The 21936-nt window shown below is 47.5% G+C and overlaps 2 protein-coding genes across 21 annotated transcripts in view; both read left to right on the plus strand.

Annotated features, from left to right (window-relative positions):
* The window catches only part of RALGPS1 (Ral GEF with PH domain and SH3 binding motif 1), a 327157-nt gene extending 322425 nt beyond the window's left edge, over positions 1-4732 (plus strand). For all 18 annotated transcript variants that reach the window (XM_033191416.1, XM_033191471.1, XM_033191464.1 and 15 more), the window contains one exon: positions 3330-4732. In XM_033191416.1, coding sequence (XP_033047307.1) covers positions 3330-3359 — 30 coding nt within the window. In that variant the 3' untranslated portion in view covers positions 3360-4732. The remainder of the gene's footprint in view (positions 1-3329) is intronic.
* A 4653-nt stretch (positions 4733-9385) lies between these two features.
* Positions 9386-21936, plus strand: part of GARNL3 (GTPase activating Rap/RanGAP domain like 3) — a 183574-nt gene continuing 171023 nt past the window's right edge. For 2 of the 3 annotated variants that reach the window (XM_033191547.1, XM_033191565.1), the window contains exon 1: positions 10173-10332. In XM_033191547.1, the coding sequence (XP_033047438.1) occupies positions 10241-10332 (92 nt within the window). In that variant the 5' untranslated portion in view covers positions 10173-10240. Of the gene's footprint in view, positions 9600-10172; positions 10333-21936 lie in introns of those variants that run through there. The other variant, XM_033191556.1, reaches the window with a different exon arrangement.

Genomic DNA, 21936 nt, shown 5'->3' on the forward strand with positions numbered 1-21936 from the left:
TGTGAGAGAAATGGCTGCCTTTGCCCTCAGCAGCAAATGGGAGCGGGCCGAAGCCTCCTGTTCCCTGGGGGTCAGGTGGGCAGCATTGATGCTCCTGTCCCTAAGTGTCCATGTGTGTGTTCCCCAGAGATCAGCCAGAGGAGGAGTGGGGGAAGCAGGAGTCCTCTCCTAGCCCATCTTGGGAGGGCTAGGCGCATGGCGTAGAGGGTGGCGCTTCAAGGACAGTCGGGGGTAGTGCCTGGAAGTAGACTCAGCAAGCCTCCTTGCAGGGAGCAGCTCTGACGTCTGGGGGACCTCAGCAAAGGCAAGTTCATACCAGGCATTTGGGTCCAGGAGGATGGGGACTTCATGGTGCCACAAGGCACAGTCACAGACTTCTTGGTCCCTCCGAGTGGTTCTGGAAGCTGGAGGGAGGTCTCTAGTGACAGTGACAGGTCCTAGGGCCCGGTGCTCAGCTCCGTCCTATTCAGGATCTGTAACACAGAGGAGGACAAATACGAGCAGCTGATTGAAATTATAGATGATAAGAAGCTAGAAAGCAGAATTAGCAAGTTCTCAGAATTAGTCCTTGACCAACTAAAACAGGGCAAGACCAATACAAGAATAAACAGGTGCCACAGGTTCCAAATAAATTGCAGTTGATTCCCTTGACTCACCCGTCTGACTTTGGGGGATTCGTCCTAGGGATGTGCCCACACATGTACTCAAAGGTGTGTTTAAGAATGTTCACTGCAGCATCGTTCTTGATAGGAACAAAACCCTGGAAGCCTCTGTAACCCTCCGGGGGTCCCTGTTGTGCAACACTTGATAGTTTTTAGAAAGAGGCAGATCAGGGTAAAACCATTTGGAAAGGATGATCTCGTCTGTATAAAAGTTCTAAGATGATACACAAGAAATGGTAATTCTATCATTTCTAGAGAGCTTTATATATAGTTTGTACATTGAATAAATGTAATTGGCCATCCGTATGACGGGAAGACAAGGGTTTTGGTTGGCAGCCATGTCAAGGTGATCCCTTGAGACAAGGTGCCAAGACCTGAACGAGGCTGCTGCCGCCTCAGATTGCATTAAGAGAGGAAGAGCATCCTGGCCTCTTCCACGCTGGTCACACCGTGTGTGTCTGGGGTCCCTCAGTAGCTCTGAGGGCCACTCTCTAAGAGCACAGCACACTGAAGCTCACCTACCACACACAGGAAGCCAGAGCAGCTCCAGGTCCAACAGGAACTGACAGCCCCAAGGTGGACCACATGGAGGGCAGTGTGGGGAAGGAGGCAGGCCCTGTGCCTGAAGCCTGGGCAGCTTGGTGGCCCCAGCCAGGAGCCACAGTGGTAACCCTGAGCAAAACCCATTGTCCCTCTTTGGAGAAGCGGCCAGAGGATGACAGCAGCCCCAGCAGGCAGCACAGGCTGATCCCACAGAGCACTAATGGGTCAGTTTCATGTATTGGCACATGTGGTGTAGCATGGCAAGGCTACAGTTTTCAAGGATTTTTGTCTGATTTTCAGACCTGGAGGAGGGGATTTTTTTTCCTACTTTCCCCCCTTTTTATTTCTAATTTACTTTCAACCAAATATTCCCACTCTATGCTACATGTAATAATAAAAAGTTGACAACTACTGAAATATTCAACAGCAGAGGATGATTTAAGTGAATCACAGTATATCCGTGTGATGGAATGCCAGGAGGGTGTAAGAAAGGGTGTGACAGAAATGCATCTATTCACGTGGAAAAATCACAGTCACTAGATTGATTTTCTATTCTGTGGAACTGCGTGTCCTCAACTTGTTTTTGTTAACATTGAATACACTTAAACCTTATCTATAACGTATGTGTAGCTATAAACAGCAGCAGTAAAACGCCCTATTGCCACCATGTGCCTAACAGCAGAGCCACCAGGGCCTTGGAATGCTGTCCCTCACCATGGCCTCTTCCTATTTTGGCTTGTTCCCCTCCCAGCTGTGCCCCAGAACCGCTCTGCTGATTTGTCTGCTGATTATCCTTTAGAATTACCGGTCACGTACTTGATTCCTTCATGTATTGTCTGGGGTGCGTTTTAAAACTTTCTTATAGGCCAGGTGCGGTGGCTCAAGCCTGTAATCCCAGCACTTTGGGAGGCCGAGACGGGTGGATCACAAGGTCAAGAGATCGAGACCATCCTGGCTAACACGGTGAAACCCCGTCTCTACTAAAAAATACAAAAAACTAGCCGGGCGAGGTGGCGGGCGCCTGTAGTCCCAGCTACTCGGGAGGCTGAGGCAGGAGAATGGCGTAAACCCGGGAGGCGGAGCTTGCAGTGAGCTGAGATCCGGCCACTGCACTCCAGCCTCGGCGACAGAGCGAGACTCCGTCTCAAAAAACAAACAAACAAACAAAAAACTTTCTTATAAATAGAACCATAACGATGCATTTTCTTGTGTCTTGCTTTTCTCCTATAACATGTTCCTAGGATTCATCTGTGTTACCACATGTAGCAGTCATTCACTTATTTTTACTGATTTCATTGTTATTAGTTCTTCTGTTGGGCATCCTGGGACTGATTTTCTGCTTTTTTGCTGTAGTGAACAGTGCTGCTAATGACCATTCTTAGAACTGTCTCCTGGTACATGGAGAGGCATTTTTTTCCTAATTCATCATTTGACCAAACTGACACCAAAATGGATTTTTTTAAATGAAATTATTTCTAATCAAATCCTCCCCCAGCAGTGCTGATGGAGGAGGGCTGGGGCTGAGGGCCTGTTGGCAGCTTTTGGGGTTGGCAGAAACACTCTGACCTTGGGGCTAGTCGTCCTGCCAGTAAAGGGGGCTAGGGTCTTGTCCTGGGCACAGAGCTATGGGAAGGTCTTGGGGTTTCTGATATCCCTGAACTGACTCTCTCTCCCGTGCTTCCCTTTGCCAACTCCCACCACCCACCCTCTGCACACACCTCAGGCCTTCAGGATTTGTCTCTCTGCCCCAAGCGCAGTTTGATTTTCACTGAAGGAGACAGGTTGAGCGCGTGAGCTCTGGGTTCTTAGCCCTGCTGTTTACTTGCTGTGTACTGAACCTCTCTAAGCCTCCGTTTCCTCGTCTTTGTAATGAGGACGATGCCAGTGCCTGCCCCGTGGGGTTGAAGTGAGGACGCGAGGACGCAGTGCATGTGGTGGATTCAGAGCAGTGCCTGGTGCTCAGCTGCCACTTCACATGGGGTGGCTATTGTTATTGCCATGCCCTCTCCCTATCCAACCTGCTCATTCCCAGACTCATGGGGAAAGGCCTGTCCCTTCCTCTAGGGACCACCCCTTGTCCTCTGAGGTCGAAACTTTAACAAGAGACTGAGCTTTCTCTTCTAGGTACCTGCAAACCTTATGTCATTTGAGTAAGTCTCTGCAGGACGTGGCGTGACTTCAGAGGCTTCTGGGAACCCAGGCTGGGCCTGGTGGTGAAGAGCAGTCCTGGGCACAGGCTGTGAGCCAGGGTGCTGGGAAACTCACAGCCAGACTCAGGGGACACGGCCTGTGGCCTCACCATCCCAGAGGGCTCCACCAGTGCGGGATCCACCTGTCAGTCCCCAGCGACTCTCATGACACTCATTCTGCAGCACCGCCTCTCGGGGCAGTGGTCAGACCCCAGACTGGACACCCCGCTCTCCCTCTCTGGGCCCACCACCTGCATCTGCGACTAGAGAGCACCCGGCCCACGTTGGGTTCTCTGTGCTTTCTACTGCACAGAGTGGACAGCACGAACTAACCTGCGAGAGGGGCCCGAGAGAAGGAACAGCTGTGGAACAGGCTTTTTACACCCCAAGTGCGTGGGGTTGCTCACCCACAGGGCTGCCTCAGATTTTGTACAACCCCGAAGCGTCCTCTGCGTGTGCGTGCTGTACATGTGTGTGTGAGCGAGTGTGAACTCTTCAAGAAACATGCATTTTGGCACAAGACTTGTGACATCACACACTTCATTCGCTTTGAGGCCCTGCTTTAACCTTAAGTTATAGCCCTGTCCACCGAGGAAGGTCAGAGTGAGAGCCTAGATTCCTCCTGTGTTGAGGGTCCCTCGCATTCTTTTACTGTAAACAAACAATGCCTTAAATTGTGTCTTGTTTTCTGTTCCTATGGGTGCTATTCATCTGGAAGGCCTGCTTCCTGGGGCCCTGGGGCCCTTCCAGGCCTCTTTGCTGTCAGCCCTTCTGAGACAGGACCTGGCTTCAGGACTGTGGACTGGGCTGCTGGCCTGCTTGCTTCCTCCCTTCCCCATTCCTAGCAGGGCCTGAGGCCCTCCTCTTCTCACCCCTCCCACCATGCCAGAATGGGAAGTTGTGATGTTGCAGCAACAACCAACGTGCTCATAGTGATCAGCTGTGCAGGAGCCAGGAGGCACCAACCTCTCCCTCCCTGCAGGGTGAAGCCTGTGCCCCCATCATCATCTCACCCCTTTGCCTCCACTGCCAGGGCGGGGCCCACCAAGATTCCTGATCATGAAGGGAAGCTGAGTGACCCTGAGACCTTAAGCTTCCCCAGTCTTGGCCCCAAACGCAGTCACCAGCAAGTTTTCCATTTTCCAAGTCCAAGGGCACAATTGATGACCGTGTGACAAGAGAGCAAAGCCCTGGGGAGTGAACAGTCCAACCTCTACATTCAGTTAGGAGCTCCTCACATGAACCACGTCCTTATCTGTCACCTTTTGTCACATTTTAAAGTGACTTATTTTGCACAAATCCATTTTTATTCAAAATAATAAATTACTCTTCATCACAGTATCTTCTCTTCCCGCTTCCCCTTTAATTTGGATATCCTAACTCTGAGAAGTGAACCGTTAAACAGTTTTCTGGAAGAGACTGAATTTGTGGGTCCTTGCAGCTGTCATGGTTTCAGAGCTCACACTGATCAGGCATCAAGCTACCCTCAAGAGTTTCTGGGCTGGATGCTTCAGAACAACATCGACACCAATAAACTGTAATAGGTCAGTTTCAAAACAACCAAAAGACCCACCACTGTATTTTGACCAAATAATGACAACTTCTCTAGAAATCTGAATGACTTGGTGAGGAAAGTAGTTGTCACCAGGGCCTCATTTTGTAGTTGAGCCTTACTGTGCTTAGTAATTCATCTTCCTTTTGAGCAAAGACTAGAATACTTTCCTGCTAAGAGAAACTCCAGGTGATAAAGTTGATGCCATCAAACCTTGACACTGGGTGCTTTACACACCCACGCAGATGTTGCCCCTCATTCTCCCGATGACTATTCGAATCAGCATCTAGAGGCTGAATGACAATGCCAAACACTCCAGGCACCTCTGACCAGAACCAAGCAGTGTTAACACTTTAACTTACATTCAATCTGATTCTGCCTGTTAACTTCTAAAAAGTCATAAGTTTGGATGCAAGTGCAAGACGTGGAACATCAGCTACCTATTTTCCTTGGGTTTTTCCATTCTGCAAACTGTCCGGGTTTCTCACACATGGAAGTATTATAGATGCCAATCCAAAACCTCAGAATTTCAGGCACCACAAAAACAGGTCATTTTCTATCCCTTATAAGTTTGTCTTTTCTTTCACAGATGTCTCAGCCTAATTTGCAATCGCACAATCACAATTCAGAATGTTTAGTCTTCTCACCAATTTAGTCTGTTTCCACGTCCTCTCCCAAGAACATTCTTAGCTCGGAATCTTGAAGAATCTCCTTAGACTTTGTTGGCAAAAGCCTTATAGAAGCAGTAAGAGCCGGCCGGGCGTGGTGGCTCAAGCCTGTAATCCCAGCACTTTGGGAGGCCGAGACGGGCGGATCACGAGGTCAGGAGATCGAGACCATCCTGGCTAACAGCGTGAAACCCCGTCTCTACTAAAAAATACAAAAAACTAGCCGGGCGAGGTGGCGGGTGCCTGTAGTCCCAGCTACTCGGGAGGCTGAGGCAGGAGAATGGCGTAAACCCGGGAGGCGGAGCTCGCAGTGAGCTGAGATCCGGCCACTGCACTCCAGCCTGGGTGATAGAGCGAGACTTCGTCTCAAAAAAAAAAAAAAAAAAAAAAAAAGAAGCAATAAGAGCCTTGACCACACCGGAAGAGTCCTGGAGATAAGGCTGGAAGACACTCAGCTGTCTAAGCAGGGGATCGGCCAGACATAGGCATTGAATGCTGCTTGTCTTCCCAGTGTTGGTTTGAACTCTGTGAGGCTGAGACAGAGAGGGCCAGGCACCAATCACAAGGTGGGAAAGTCCATGGGTGGATCCTCCCCCTGGAGGGAAGCATTTCTAGTTTTTGTTCCTGGACTGTCCAGAGTGCACCAATGTTTATAAAGCCATTGAAGGGATTATTTCTTGCATGCATACGCTGTATTTTTTTTAAGCAAATGGATCATGGCACCCCAAAATGAAAGTTACAGAAAGTTGTCTACAACTGTGGAGTTGGTAGCTGGTAACATTGTTGTCCCAAGAACAACTCAGCTCTCTCCCTAGGACAGTTGAACATGTTTTGTCATTCAAGATCAGTCAAGTGCATTCTGGCAACTGACATATTGATGGAGGATTGATTTGGTAGAGAGCAGTAGAAATCTTGTTCTAACTGTGCCCAGTGAGAGACTTTGGCCCCCTCCCTCCCTATAAGGCTGTGGAACCTGAGGAAGTAGATACTTGAAGAGATTCTGTTTAGGAAGAAACTCACTCTCTTTTGCCAATTGAATTTATAGTGCATTTTTTTTTTCTTACCAAGATGGCCAGTATCATCTTACCCCCACCTCCCAAGCCCCAAGAGGTGTACCTTTTCGGATGCCATTTTACAGGTGGAAATGCTCCATGAAACAGGAAGCCACTTGCAGGCAACAGCTGCTCTGTTCCTCAGGTGGGGCCCAGAGCCCTTCCCCGACACTGCTGATGTCCGTAACCACTGGGGAGCATTGCCAAAAACACAGCTTTCTGGTTTGTGAGCCCATAAATGACTTAAATCAGCTTTACATCATTTTTACATATCAAGTGGTTTCATGTTAAAAAACAAACTCCTAGTCCTTTAGAAATAACAGATTCTCTGCACAAAACCACCCATTCATTCATTTATTCATTCACATCACTAGCAAGTGCTGCCTGTGCTAAGAACAAGTCAGATCTGATCCCTGCCCTCACGGACCTGACCACTCAACAAACAAGTAGTCCCCACCACACATATCTCCTTAGGCAAGACTTTGCCTCTCTCCTAGCCCTGAGTATAAATCCTGTGCATAGATTGCTCCAGAAAGGCATCAAAAGGCTCAACAGGACTGAATAGCCTCTTGATCTGCGAGTTCAGTTGCAATGAGGATGAAGTCACTATCCTAGAGGCTGGTTGGCCCAGAAGAGCCAGGCACAGAGCTGCAGTTGGCCATGCCGAGGATTCTAAAGGTGGAATGATAGAGTAGGGTTGAAATGCCACAGTATTTGCTCCATAGGTTTCTGTTTTTAATTTCAGTGTTAAATAACTACAATATGAGCGAGAACTGCATTTTCTTGGGTGTTGAGAACTTGTACCGGGACTTGAGACCGCCTTGCAGCCGTATGCTGCACAAGCGTGTACACCCCCTGGGCAGCCTCAAAACCCCGCTTACAGCAGCAACACAGGAGATCATCTGTCCATTTTATAACCATTAATCTCTTTATCCATTTCTGAACGGCTGTGACTATTCACTAATGAAATCATAGTAATTAATTAGTATGGTATAATCTTTAATAAATTTCGTGCCAAAATGCATGGTTTTCCACTTAGCATTCAAAATGTTGCATAGAGAGTAGTTTTCAATTTCTTATGTACTCTTCGAAGTAAGTTGAAAATCAGTTTCTACATTTTAATTCGTTTCCTGTTAAATCTGTTGCACTCTCCTGGGCTGTCTTTTTTTCCAGCAGACCCCTGCATGCAGTTGTGTAAGGACTTTCTCTAATTCTTGTGAATTGTCTCACCCGCAGTAACCACTGAACATCAATCAGCCCTCCATGGGGTTCTTTAGATTTTTGGTGAAGTATTTTGTTACCTCAGTCTTGTATCAAGTTGCTGTATTTTTCAGCTTGTTACATTGATAATAATTATTTCACTAATTAAATACTTTAATGTACAACATCTTTGTTTACTTTGAAATTAAATGTGTTTTCCAATGAATACTGCTCAGTTTATTAAAGTCACACACATTCACTTTGCAAACAGTTGCTGTTTCAGATAGACACGAAGGAGGCATGGGGAGCCCAAAACTCAGCTAGGACGTAACCGGAGCATCAAAACCATGCAGGAGTAGCATCCTCGGGAAGGGACAGGCACTCCAGGGAGAGAGGCAGGAGACGTAGGATGCTTTAGAGGGCAGTGGGTATTTGGAGATTCAGTTCAGAGGTTGCAGAACACATGAAGGGTGGGGGCAATAGAGAGACAGAAATGAGAAGGAGCAGGGTGAGGCTGGGAAAAGGCAACCCGATCTCACTGAGTACAGGTTTTGCGGGAGTAATGGGATTTTAAGTCTGAAAAGGTATGTTGGGAGGACTTCATAATGTTAGGCAAAAGCCCAGAACTCCACTATACCTCGCTTGGAGAAAAAAGAGGGCTGTCTTAAAAGGGCTATCTCATGGAAACCTGAGGGGAGGACCAGGGGCATCGCTAGAGGGGCTGGAAGGAGAAATAAAAAGGCCTCCTCTACATCTTTCTCTCCGTGCTATCTGGGCAGCCCCTTCATTCTCTCACAAAGTTCAGGCCTTACCAAGAAAGAACCTGGAAGTCATTGAGGAAGTGTGCACCAGGGGGTGATGTGATTCCCCTGGCCCGGACTGCCTCAGTCTCCCAGCCAGTGCCTTCCAAAGCTGCAGTGGCCAGTCGCCCAAGCACAGGTTCCCCCACACAAGCACAGTCCTCGGGCTCTGCTCCACCATCCCAGTTCCAGGCCAGCATAGCCACACCTCCCTAGCTACGACAAAGCCCCGCTTGCCGAGGTAGCCCTAGCTTACCTCCTCCTCCTGATTTAGACGGCACGGTGGCCCCAGCTTTACCCAGATGGGGTCGCTGCCCTCAATCACAGTGCAGTGTTCAAGGGCCCTGAGAAGAATGCATTTGACTTAGGGAAGTGAGGATGGGGTTGGGGGTTGTCACAGTTAGAAACTAACAGTCAAGACGCGAACCCACAACTGGTACCCTGCAAAGCTCCAGCCCCTTAGCCTTACGGCGTCAGGCGCCACAAACGGCCACCAGAAGACAGCAGTACCTCCCCCTTGATGGATGGCAGGATCCCGGAGCCAACGCAGACCAGACGGCGAAACGCCGCTTTAACCACCGGTGCGGGCATCTACCCCGCGCGGAGCCTGCGGGCAGGCTGGACGCGGGCGCAGAAGGAGGGAGGTGACTGGGCGGGGCCACCGAGTGTAGGCGGGGCCTCTCGCGGCCGGGCGGGGCTGTGGCAGGCCCTGTCAGAGCAGAACTGAGGAGGCGATGGAGCTGGTCTGGGAACGGAGTCGGTGGGAGCTTCGAAGGGAAAAGGCGGGGCTCCTGGGGGCGGAGCCATACCTGTGGGCGGGACATGGGAAAGGAGCGCCCTAGGGGCGGAGCTACAAGAGAAAGGGCCAGGAGGTGCTGAGGCGATGAGGGGCCGAACTCCAAGGGATGACGCTCGAGAAAGCAGAGGTTTGGGGTAAGGGCGAGGGCCTTGCGCGAGCTCAGTAGTGCAGGAGTAGGTGGGCGGGGCCAGGGTCTGTGCTGAGGGGCAAGCAGCAGGAGGGGTGGGGTCGTGGACGGGACAGTCGAGGATAGGTTGGGCGTTTTGAGCCTGTGGGCCCCGCAGAGGTGCCGAAAGCCGACGGCAAGAACCTGGCGGGGCTGGCGCGGGAGGGGCGTTACCGGAGCGCGGGGCGGGGCGTGGGCGGGGCGTGGGCGGGGCCTGCTCCGGGCTGAGGGCGCGGGGCACGCAGAGCGGGAGTTCAGAGCGGGGCCGGGGCGGGGCCTGTAACAGGCTGAGCGGGCGCGGGGCGGAGCCGGGACCAGGGTGAGCGATCGCGGGGCGGGGCCAGGACCAGGGTGAGTGATCGCGGGGCGGGGCTTGGGTCCCGCGGAGGGTCCGGGCAGGCTGGGGCTCGGGGCGGGGCTTGGGCGGGGCCTGAACCAGGATGAGAGGCGCGAGGCGGGCTGGGTCGTGGTTCGGGGCGGGGCCGGGGCGGGGCCTGGGCCCAGCGAGGGGCGTGGGGCGGGGCGTGGGCTGCGGCGTGCGAGCCGAGCGGCCGGCCGAGGCCCGAGCCCACCCGAGTGCGCCCGAGCCCGCGGCCCCCGCCCGGGGCGATGGAGCCGGAGCCCGGCGGGGTGGCCGCTGCGCTCCTGCGGCAGAAGAGGGCGGCGCTGCGGCGCAGGGGGTGCAGCTTCGAGAGCCCAAGGTACTGCGACCGGGAGGGGTGCGGCCGGGCGGGGCGCTGGCCACGTGGGGGGATGGCGATGTGAAGGGACAGCGGGGCGAGGCCGCGGCGTGGGTAGGGTCAGCGGAGGCTCTGAGGAGACCGGGCGCGGAGCCCGGAGTGAGCGGCCGTGAACTGTGGGAGGGGCCGGGCCGTCGCGCGGGAGATGAGGGGACGGGTGTCGGGCGTCCAGAAGCGTAGGTCTGGTGGCGGGCCCCGCACGCCCTCTGCTTCGGCGGGGCATGGGCTGAGCAGAACGTGCCCTGCCCACCTCCGGTAAACGCTCAAGGGCAAGGTCGGGAGCTCACCCCTCTGTCCACTGGAGGCTTCCTTCCGGCGCCCCGCGTGCACCGGCAGCCGCACACCTGCTGCCTCCGCGTCCCGGCTCGCCCTGGCGCCAGCGGCCCCCGCTCCCCTCTCCCTCGCGACGCCGGCCTCTGCCCGGGCCGCCGGCGCCCCTCGGCTGTTCTTCCTGCGGGACCTCTCACGGGACGACCGCCGCCCGGGCGCATGCCCTCCCTCAGCTACCCTGGCATTCCCTGAATTTGGAACGGATTCTCCTGCTTCGACGTCGCTCAAGTTGGCCCTACCATTTTCTCAGGTCTTGGAGATGACTCCAGCGTCCTCTCAGCCACACTTCCCGTCTCTGTTCTGACGCCTCTGAAATCCACACCCCAGCCGGCCGCGGGAGGGGTCTCCCTAAAGCTGTGACTGTGCCCTTCGCGGCCAGCACCCCTTGAGGAGCTTCCCATCGCCCACAGCAGTGGTAGGGACCAGAGTGGGGGACAGAGAGAGAGAGGGATGTGGACTCCGACCCGCACTGAGGCCAGTAAGAGGGTTCCATTGCTGGGATAAAAAGCAAACTAACCAGGATGCTTAAGATGAGGTGCGGGGCCCTTGACTTGGCCTTAAAGCATCCATCCTCAGTTGTTGGCATTCCCTGCCTCACCCTTGGCGCTCCAGCAGTACTGGTGAGCCTGGCATATAAGCATCGCGGGGGCAGGGAACAGAGCTGTCCTGGTCACTGCTGGGTGCCCCGAGCTGGCTCAGGCCTGGCCCATGGGACATCAACTGTGTCTTGTATGAGTCAGTGTCTGACCCCCTGGTGCTTCCTCCCTTGTGCTGTACTGTTTCTCATCTGGGCCCTTATTCATATCACACTCTTTTCTCTACTAGAATTTTCTTTCCTTTCCTCTCTGTATACGCCCACACCTTCTCCTTCGGAAGTCTTCCTTGAACCCCAGATTGAGCTCTTTGCTGTGTTAATAATCTGTGCACCTGTCTTCAAGTCCCCATAACACTGTGTGTAGTTACCCAGGTAGTGTGTCTCCCCCACTAGACTTGGAGAACCAGACAGATACGATCTCTGTCCTCATGGTGCTTACATGCTTGTTGCTGGAGCATGAAGGATGTGAGAAACTGAACCCAGGGATGAGGCTGTTCAGAGACAAGCGGGAAGCTGGATCCCTCAGACCTGAAGTGGAATACATGGAGCAGCGCTGTCCCATGGAATTTTCCGCAGTGATGGCAACTTATAATCCATGCTGTCTGTTATGGTAGCCTCTAGCCACCTGTGGCCATGGAGCACTTGTAATGTGGCTAGTTGAACTAAGGAACTGAATTTTACATTTTATTTAGCTTTAATTAATATAAATAACCGCCTAGTACTAAAGTCTACCATATCGGGCAGTGCCAGTTTAGAAAATGTTTTCCTTTGAATTCCCACTTTTATTACCCTCTCCTTTGTCTTCATAACCTTACACCTGAAAGACTAATGATTTCCTGGCCTCCAGAGTTTTCTTATTCTTGATTTGGTACTCCATGACATTATCTTATTAGGTGTAGGATAAAAATGATTATCATTTTTTTCTGACTATAAAACTAACTTGCAGGCCAGGCGCAGTGGCTCACACCTATAATCCCAGTACTTTGGGAGTCCGAGGCGGATGGATCATTTGAGGTCAGGAGTTTGAGACCAGCTTGGCTAACATGGTGAGATGCCGTCTCTACTAAAAATACAAAAATTAGCCGGGTGTGGTGGTGGGCGCCTGTAATCCCAGCTACTGGGGAGGCTGAGGTAAGAGAGTCCCTTGAACCCAGGAGGCAGAGGTTGCAGTGAGCTGAGATTGCGCCACTGCACTCCAGCCTGGGCGACAGAGTGAGATGGAAAAAAACAAAAACAAAAAACTAATTTGTGGCTGGGCATAGTGGCTCACACCTATACTCAGTGCATTGGGAGGCTGAGGCAAGAGGATCGCTTGGATCCTTGAACTCAGGAGTTCAAGACTAGCCTGGGCTACATAGCAAAACCCCATCTCTACAAAAATTAAAAGAAATTAGGCGTGGTGGCGCATGCCTGTAGTCTCAGCTACTCCAGAGGCTGAGTCAGGAGGATCACTTGAGCCCAGGAGTTTGAGGTCACAGTGAGCTGTGATTGCACCACTACCCCCCAGCCTGGGCAATACCGCAAGACCCTATCTCAATAAAATAAAATAAAACTAATTTGTGTTTGTGAGAAGAAATCTGAAAAATCAAGAAAAATATAAAGAGGATAATTAAATTTGTATTTACCCGTAATACCACCAGGTATTAACTAGCCTTTTTTCTTAACTATGTGTGTGTATATTTATATTAATGTTTTAACTTGCTTTTCCACTTAATATCGTGTAAGGATTTCCACACATCCTTAAACTTTTCTGAAATCTTATTTTACATAGCTGCCTGGTATTCTGTCATATGGATATGTTACCATTTATTTACTGGACACATGTAGTTTACTTACAGTTTTTCACTCTTACTAAAGATGCTGTAAATCCATGTGCATTTGTGTAGCTATGAAGAGGTCCATTTTTGTAAAGAGGTCATCATAAATTTATAGAAGTGATGGGGGTTATTGAACATTTTAAAGCCTTTTAAAGAAACATTTTAAAGCATTTTAAAGAAAATGAACATTTTAAAGCCTTTTGAAGCATAATGCTAAATTGCTCACCAGAGAGTGGTACCAATTTATAGTCCCCCAGGGGCATGTGAGTGTGCCTGTTTTCCCCACTCTCAATACTAGGCATTATCATTTATAAATATTTGCCAAAGTGATACCTTGTTTTAATTTGAATTTCTTTGTTTCATAGTGAGGTGAAACTTTTCCTTATATTTATCCATGATTTATACTGATTTTTATTAAATATAGATGCATACACTTTGTCCATTTTCCTTTGGAATGCTTATGCTTTCCTTATTGAATTGAAGCACTTTTTATTTATTTATTAAGGAAATTAATTGTTTGGATCATATCTGTACCAAATATTTTTTCCAGTTTATTATTTGCCTTTTTATTTTCTTTACGTTTCTGATAAAGCTTTTTTAAATTGTGGTTGTTGTTTTAAAATGTAATCAGATCTTCCTCCTGTTTATGCTTTTTTGTTGTTTGTTGCTGTTGGGTTGTTTTTTTTTTTTTTTTTTTTTTTTTGAGGCAGAGTCTCACTCTGTTACCCAGGCTGGAGTACAGTGGCTCAATCTCGGCTCACTGCAACCTCCATCTCCTGAATTAAAACGATTCTTCTGCCTCAGCCTTGAGTAGCTGGGATTACAGGCACATGCCACCACGCTTGGCTAACTTTTATATTTTTTAGTGGAGACAAGGTTTCACCATGATGGCCAGGCTGGTCTCAAACTCCTCACCTCAAGTGATCTACCCACCTACGCCTCCCAAAGTGCTGGGATTACAGGTGTGAGTCACTGTGCCTGGCCCTGTTTATGCTTAAGTAAAAGTGAATTCCTTAATTTAAAACAGATAAATGTTCATCTATACCTCCTCCCCTTATTTTTGTTGCTTCGAAAAACTACCTCCTTAATTCATTAATCCAAATTACCTGACAACCTTGGCTGTGCGTCAGAATCACCTGTGGACCGTCTTAGCCATACAGGTGCATATGGGTACCCCTGCTCCAGGCCTTTTGATTCAGAAAGTCCAGGGTGGCACTGGGCCTGTGGATGTTCAGAAAGTTCTGCAGGTTCTTCAGAGGCGACAGCGTCTGCCTCAATTGTGGGCCTGTTACCAGATTAGCCTCCCTTACCCAGAGTCCATAATTCCTTCTCATTTCCTGTTATATCAATTGTATTTATTCATTTGTTTTTGAGACAAGGTCTAACTCTGTTGCCCAGGCTGGAGCACAGTGGCACAATCAAAGCTCACTGCATCCTTGAACTCCTGGACTCAAGCGATTCTCCAACCCCATCCTCCCGAGTAGCTGAGACTACAGGTGAGCACCACCATGCCCAGCTAATTTTTAAAATTTTGTGTAGAGACTTGATCTTACTTTGTTTCCCAGGCTGGTCTCTCGAAATCCTGGCCTCAAGCTGTCCTGCCTCGGCTTCCCAAAGTGCTGGGTTACAGGCTTGAGCCACCACACCCAGCAGTTTAAATGCATCATGTTTAGGACCTTTGAGAATTCTGGTTTAGCCATATTTACCTAAGCATCTTGTTGGCATCAGGAGAAGAAAGGCCTTATTTTCACTTTGGCAACTCTGTTGGCTAAATATCTGATGTCAGTTCTGATAGTAACTAACTAGCCTGCAGACACAGCAAACTGATGAATGTAAAGGAGAAGGGAATAGCCCAGGCTTTGGGCGCCCAGACATTAGGCCTCCAGGCAGGGGCAGTGAGAGAAGAGCGGGGAAACCTGGAGGCAGTAGAATAAGACAGTTATGCTTTTAAACCATTTGCCCTAGGTGTGTTTGCCATCATTTTATAGGAAGGCACATCAGACAGTGTTAAAGAACAAGGGCTTTGGAGTGAGATAGACTTGGGTTCAAGTTTCTGTCTTTTCACTCACCACATGTAAACTTGGACAAGTTGTGTAACCCCTCTGAGCCTTGGTTAACTCCTTTATAAAATGACCTGCCTTGTCAAAGTATTGCTGTCAGCTTTAAATGAACTAATTTATGCAAAGTGCTAAAAACAGTACCTGGCACAAAGCTTTAGTAAATGGTCATTGCTCTGGATAAAAATGACATTCAGCCGGGTGTGGTGGCTCATGCCTGTAATCCCAGCACTTTGGGAGGCCGAGACAGGCAGATCACCTGAGGTCGGGAGTTCGAGACTAGCCTGACCAACATGGAGAAACCTCATCTCTACTAAAAATACAAAATTAGCCAGCGTAGTGGCGCATGCCTGTAATCCCAGCTACTCAGGAGGCTGAGGCAGGAGAATCGCATGAACCCAGGAGGCAGAGGTTACGGTGAGCCAAGATTGTGCCATTGCACTGCAGCCTGGGCAACAAGAGTGAAACTCTGTCTGAAAAAAAGGAAAAAAAAATTTACATAAAAATTCTTCTCAACCTTTTCCTCCCCTTGCCTGATTGAAACTTCAGCTTTGCCTATTCAGTTATTCCTCCTCCCCTGCCCTCAGAACAAGGTTCCACTTTGCTTTGTTGCATTTTTGAGCTGTGGATTTAGGAAGAGAGTGGGTGAGGAGAAGGACAATAGGTACCTAGGGCAATGGCTAGGATTGGCTGAGCAAAACTTTTAGGGGTGTTTAGGTGTGAAACATATAGGAAAACCTACTTTGTGTGAGGGAGGCTAATACAGGCAAACAATATTTTAAGGTATATCTGTTATCTTTTGCCCTTTGTGGTGATCAAGTAATTGATGAACCAGAGTTATTTTCAATTATTTTCTATTGCTGAGCTGTATCATTTTGGCTACAATATTTCATGGAGGCCAAATCACATATGAGCTACCACACTAGCAGGGTTATATATTCATAGGATTAAATTTGTGAGGTAAATCCTGAAGATCAAAGAATCTCAACTTTGAATGGAACTTTAGACATCACCTAGGTCAACTGCTCAGACAAAGTATAGTCCCTGGACCAGCAGCATCAGCATTCCCTAAGAACTTGTTAGAGATACAAATTCTCAAGCCTCACCCCAAATCTGCTTAGTCGGAATCTGTGGAATGGGGCTCACGAAACTGAATCAGATTGCTAATACAGTTCTCAAACAGAGCATACATAGGAGGAGGGTTTCTTAAAACACAGTTGTCTGGGCCCCACCCCCAGAGGTTCTGATTCACAAGGTCATCAGTGGGTTCCATAAATCTGTGTTTTTAACAAGCTCATAAGTAATGCCATACTGCTGGCCCAGGGGCATACAGTACTTTGAAAACCAACCCTCTGAGTAACACCAGAATCTTTCCTGCAGCAACCTTTGTAGTTGGTCATCCAGCTTCTCTTTCTTACATCTAAGGTCCAGGAGCCCACCACTTCCCAAAGCAAGCCTTTTTAGTATTGAGTAGCTGCATTATCTTTCCCTGAGAGTGAAATCAAAGCTTGCCTCATTATTCTTGCCACCCATCACTCATGATGCTCTCATGGCCACTTGCAGTACCAATGTTCATACGCTGATTCCAGGTGTAGCCTCAATCATCAGGTGGCTCTTATCCAGTTGTAATCACCGTTGAACTCTTCTCCTTCAGCTACTGAAGCAGGAGTAATAACGCATCAACATCCTTTCTTTTTGTCTTTTTAAGAGAAAGAGTCTCACTCTGTTGCCCAGGCTGGAGTACAGTGGCATGATCATAGCTCACTGCAGCCTTGAACTCCTGGGCTCACTGATCCTCCTGCCTTGGCCTCCTGAGTAGCTAGGACTACAGGTATGCACAACTACTCCTGGCTGATTTTTAAATTTTTTTGTAGAGATGAGGTCTTCCTGTATTGCTCAGGCTGGCCTTGGACTCCTAGGCTCAAGTGATCCTTCCACCTTGGCCTCTCCAAGCACTGGGATTACAGGCATGAGGCATCACGCCCAGCCTGCATTAGCATCTTTCCCGATTGGCTGATATCAGTGCCTTACCAGTAGTTAATTTTTTTCTTAATATTGTCAAAAGCTATGAATGACAAGCAAAGGAGAGTTATTGGTTCCCGCAATTGCAAAATGCTGGGGTAGACACCAAGCATTAGGAAAAGATGACTCCAGGTGCTTAAATAATGACATTAGTAGTCTTCATCTTCTGGGTTGACTTTATTCTCAAGGCCTTTCCTCATCGAGTCAAAGAAAGTTAACTACTCCAGATTTACATTCAATGTAGGATCCCAGCAGAAATATAGGGCTGCTTTCTCAATAATTCTAGCACATGACTTGGCATAGTGGTTTGTTCCTGTAATCCCAAAATTTTTGAGTCCAGGAGGTCAAGGTTTCAGTGAGTCATGATGTACCACTGCACTCTGGCCTGGGTGACAGAGGAAGACCTTGTCTCAAAAGAAAATAAAAAATAAAATAAAAATTAGTTGGGCATGGTGTTGCATGCCTGTAGTCGCAGCTACTCAGGTGGCCTGAGATGAGAGGATCATTACAGTAGGAGCTTGAGGCTACAGTGAGCCGGGATCATGCCACTGCACTCCAGCCTGGGTGACAGAGTGAAACCCTGTCTCTTAAAATAACAATAACAATAATAATTCTAGCATATGTCCCTGAGTTGACATTCATTGGCTCTCTTGGGTTCCACTGTCATCCTTGAACCAATTGCTTTGGCTGGTAGGGGGTGAAACATGCTCATTGGCTGGGCCTGATCACGTGCTGAAATCTTCCGTTCACAGAGACCAAGAGGTAGTGATTTCTCAAAGGAAAACCACAGTGCTATTACCAGAAGAAGAGAATGGATAGTGGGTTGGCAGAAAAAAAGTCATTATATCTGGGATGCTTTTCCAAAATATGGATACCCAGATGCCACCCAGGGTCACAGAATTGGGGTTTCTGTATTTTTTTTAGTTTTTGTTGTAAAAGACCGCCTTAGTTACGTGGTTAAATTATGCTTGCTAAATTTAGCCACTGTGGGTGCAGAGCCCTACCATAGACAGATGATTTTGAATTACAAATGGAAAACATTTTCTACTTTCCCAAATATTGCTCTGTACATGGTGGTTTCCTTATTAGTAATGCATAGAACCCACGCCTTGTGAGAACAGATTCGGTGCCAAGACAAATGCTTTCTTGTTCCTGAATATTGCTTTCCAGGCCAAGATAAGTTCAGAAAAGAGCAGTTATCCATTATGCATTGGGGTGCCTCCTTTTCTTCTTCCTTATGTTTCTTGGGACTCTTAGAGTTTGTTTTTCTTGTAGTTTTCCAGACTTTCTTTTTTTCAGGTAGTTTTGTGAACAGATATTTTAATGTGAGCTTTTTTCACAGTCTTCATTCCTCTGTGTTACATTATTACTCTTTTTGTTTGTATCAGGCTCTTAAGTATTTAATCACAAATAAATCTGCTGCTGTCAATTTTCTTTTGGAAAAACAGCAGTCTTCTTGGGAAAGACTATTAAAAGCTGTCTTGTATTGGGCTGACATAATGGGCTTTTAGGGCCAGCAGAAGAAAATTAATTTTCATATTATATCTGTTCTTCTAAGAGCAGAGAAAAAACAACTTTTATTATTCACTAAGATTTTAAATTAATGCAAACCAGCTTCCTTTCTTGGAGGAAGACAATAGTCAAATTAGTTTTGCTTTAGAATGTTAATATGAGAGATTATGCTTGGTTGTCTGGTTTCCAGAGTTAAAGATCTTAAGAGAGATGAAGTCTGACAAACAGTGCTGTAGGAAAATTATAAAAGATGTGTCCTTTGCAGTGAGACTCACGGCTGGTTTTCTGGGAGGAGAAATTCTACAGCAGCATGCAGAGATATACAGAGGCAGAGAGTGTAGAGATGTGGGAAAATAGAAATCCCACATCTGGTTGTCTCTAGAGCTAGGATCTTAGAGGACAGTAAGCAAGTATGAGTTAGCAATGAGGTGTGACTGCCCAAAGAGATTTATAAAGAAGGATATTCACTGTAGGATTGCTTGTTGCCCTAGTCCATCTGGGCTGCTAAAACAAAATCCTTTACACTGAGTAATTTATAAACAACAGAAATGTATTGTTCACACTTCTGGAGGCTATAAAGTCCAAGATCCAGGTGCCAGCAGATTTGGTGTCTGGTGAGGGCCTGTTACGGCGCCTTTTGTGTCCTCATGTAGTAGAAGGGGTGAATAAGCTCTTGGGATTCGGCTATACGGTCACAAAGGACATATTCATGAGAGCTGAGCCCTCATGTCCTAATCACCCAAAGGCCCCACCTCTTAATACTATCACATTGGGGATTAAGTTTCAACATATGAATTTTGGAGAGACATAGACATTAGACCATAGCACTTATAAAAGTTTTAAGCCCCTCAGAAGTATATCAATATAATATGAATCATCTGTTAGAAAGATTGCTGTGAATTTGTATTTCTACTTGGAAAGATACCTAGCTTATTCATATGTGTTAAATGTAGAGAAACAAGCAGCTTTTGGCAATAGCCAGGGTACAGAATTGCATATGTAATTTAAAATTTTCTAGTGTCCAAATTATTGAGAAAGTTTCCTTTTTTCCCATGCTGTCTTCAAAATCTAGTATGCATTTTACACTTATAGCACATCTCACTTCAGGCTAGCTACATTTTAAGTGCTGAATAGCCACCTGTGGTTGGTGGCTGCCTTAGGACAGAGCAGATATGGATCTTCAGGTAGGAAATGTTTGAAAGAATGCACCAAAGTTTTTGTTTTGTTTAGCTTTGTTCTTTAATGTGACTGTGAATCACAGTGAAATAGGGAAACGTAAACATTTCATGGAAAAAAGGAATATCAGGAGATGTTAGGAAAGAGAATCACTATAGAAACTTTATTAGTCAGGAAAGGTAACCGGTGATTTGGTAGCCTTTGATTAACTGCTCATATAAATCCCAAGTGAAATGTAGACTTGAGACCTGAATGTGAAACCATTGTGTCATGGATACATAATGTGATTGACATTTTTTATTTGGGAGAAATAAGATTCTCATAGTGTTTTTGTTTTGTTTTGTTTTTTAAGAAAACCAGAGGGAATGATTTTCTGTGTCATATGTCGATAGGTCAAACAAAAGGAAGAACTAAGAGTTGACCACTGGGTTTAGCATCATTGGCCCATTGATGGCCTTTGACAAAACTGTTTCTTTGAAACAGTGAGGGTGAAAATCTCACTGGACTGGCTTCAAGAGATAATGAGAGGAGATGATTGGAAACAACGCATATAGTCAACTCTTCGCACAGGTGGAGGGAGTGAGAGTTGAACGTTTGTTTTTGTTTGGGTTTTTTAGCTCTTGTTTTATAATGATGTTCATATCTGATAGAAGTGATCCAAAAAGGGAAAAAATCAATATGGGAGAATAGTGTTTTCCATGAAAAAGGAAATTCATGGAGGATATGACAGCTGCCTTACCACAGTTGACAGGGTTTCATTTACAAAGACATTAGGCCCACTCAGCGTATGGCCCTTGGCTAGACCTGAAATCACAGGGGGTATGAGGTATATTAAAACTGGATGGACTCAGTACCTGAAAGTACATTCCTGCAGTTAGTTCTGCCCCAAGCTAGGATGGCTTACTATAAGGTGCAGTAAAAAATGTTATTGTCAGAAATGTCAAAGCATCTATAAGTTAGACTAGTATTTCTCAACTAAAATATTTCTCAACATAAAATATTTCTCAACTATTTTATGTTTTCTGCACACTTACGAATATAATTTTTGGTAACAAACTTGAAAAGACTCGAAACAATGCTAAGCAGGTCAGCAACAGTGATAGCACAGTCACACTCCAGTGTAGCAGTGGCCTCAGAAGTATCCTCAATTAGTGTGCTGTTAGAAACAGGGTGTCTAGATCTATTGTCTCTAGACCAGACAGTCTGGAGCACAGTGGCGTGATCATAGCTCCTGTAACTTCGAACTTCTGGGCTCAAGTGATACTCTCACTTGATCCTCCCACCTCAGCCTCCTGAGTAACTAGGACTAAACTTTTTGTAGACAAGGTCTCACTATGTTGCCCTTGCTGGTCTCGAACTCCTGGCCTCAGTTCACCCTGCTTCAGCCTCCCAAAGTGCTGGGATTACAGGTGTGAGCCTCCACACGACCCTAGTGTGCTATTCTTTTGGTTGTTCCTCAACACTTCTTTGCTGCTTGAGCAGAAATACCTAGTGCTTTGAGCAGGCTCTCTTGTTCTAAAGACAATATTCCTACATATTTCAGTAAAAATATGCAGTCTCTTTTTGTTGCCCACTGGAAGTTATTCATTGCTTCCTCCAGAAGAAGAAATTTGTGCCCTGCTTTACAGTCTGCACAGGGTCATTTAAACTGTTAAGCTCACAATCCAATCTGACAGACACTATAAAAGGCGTATCAGTCAGTAATCTGTTGCAGACAACAGAATCCACTCTATCCAATATAAGCGGAAAGGGCTGTTGTACTGATCAAGGGAATGAAGAGTGTACAAGTTTGTTGGAACGGCTGGAGAGCTGACTGCAGTCTGAGCTCCCAGGACCACCCTGCTCTGCTGTCTTCAGGAAAGGAAGCTGCCACATCATGTCAAGAAGCTGATCAATCAAGAAGCAAGGAGCTCCTGGCACCTTGACTTAACTACAGACCCATGCTGCCGACTCTGCCTGGATCCCCAGAGCCACCACTGCTACTTCAGAAAGCTGGAGAATCAAGAAGCTGCTGACTCTAGAACCATGATAACCCTGTCACTGTCTGCAAAACGAT

This window comes from Trachypithecus francoisi, unplaced genomic scaffold (genome assembly GCF_009764315.1).
Source record: "Trachypithecus francoisi isolate TF-2019V2 unplaced genomic scaffold, Tfra_2.0 Contig01585, whole genome shotgun sequence".
NCBI classification, from domain to species: Eukaryota; Metazoa; Chordata; class Mammalia; order Primates; family Cercopithecidae; genus Trachypithecus; species Trachypithecus francoisi.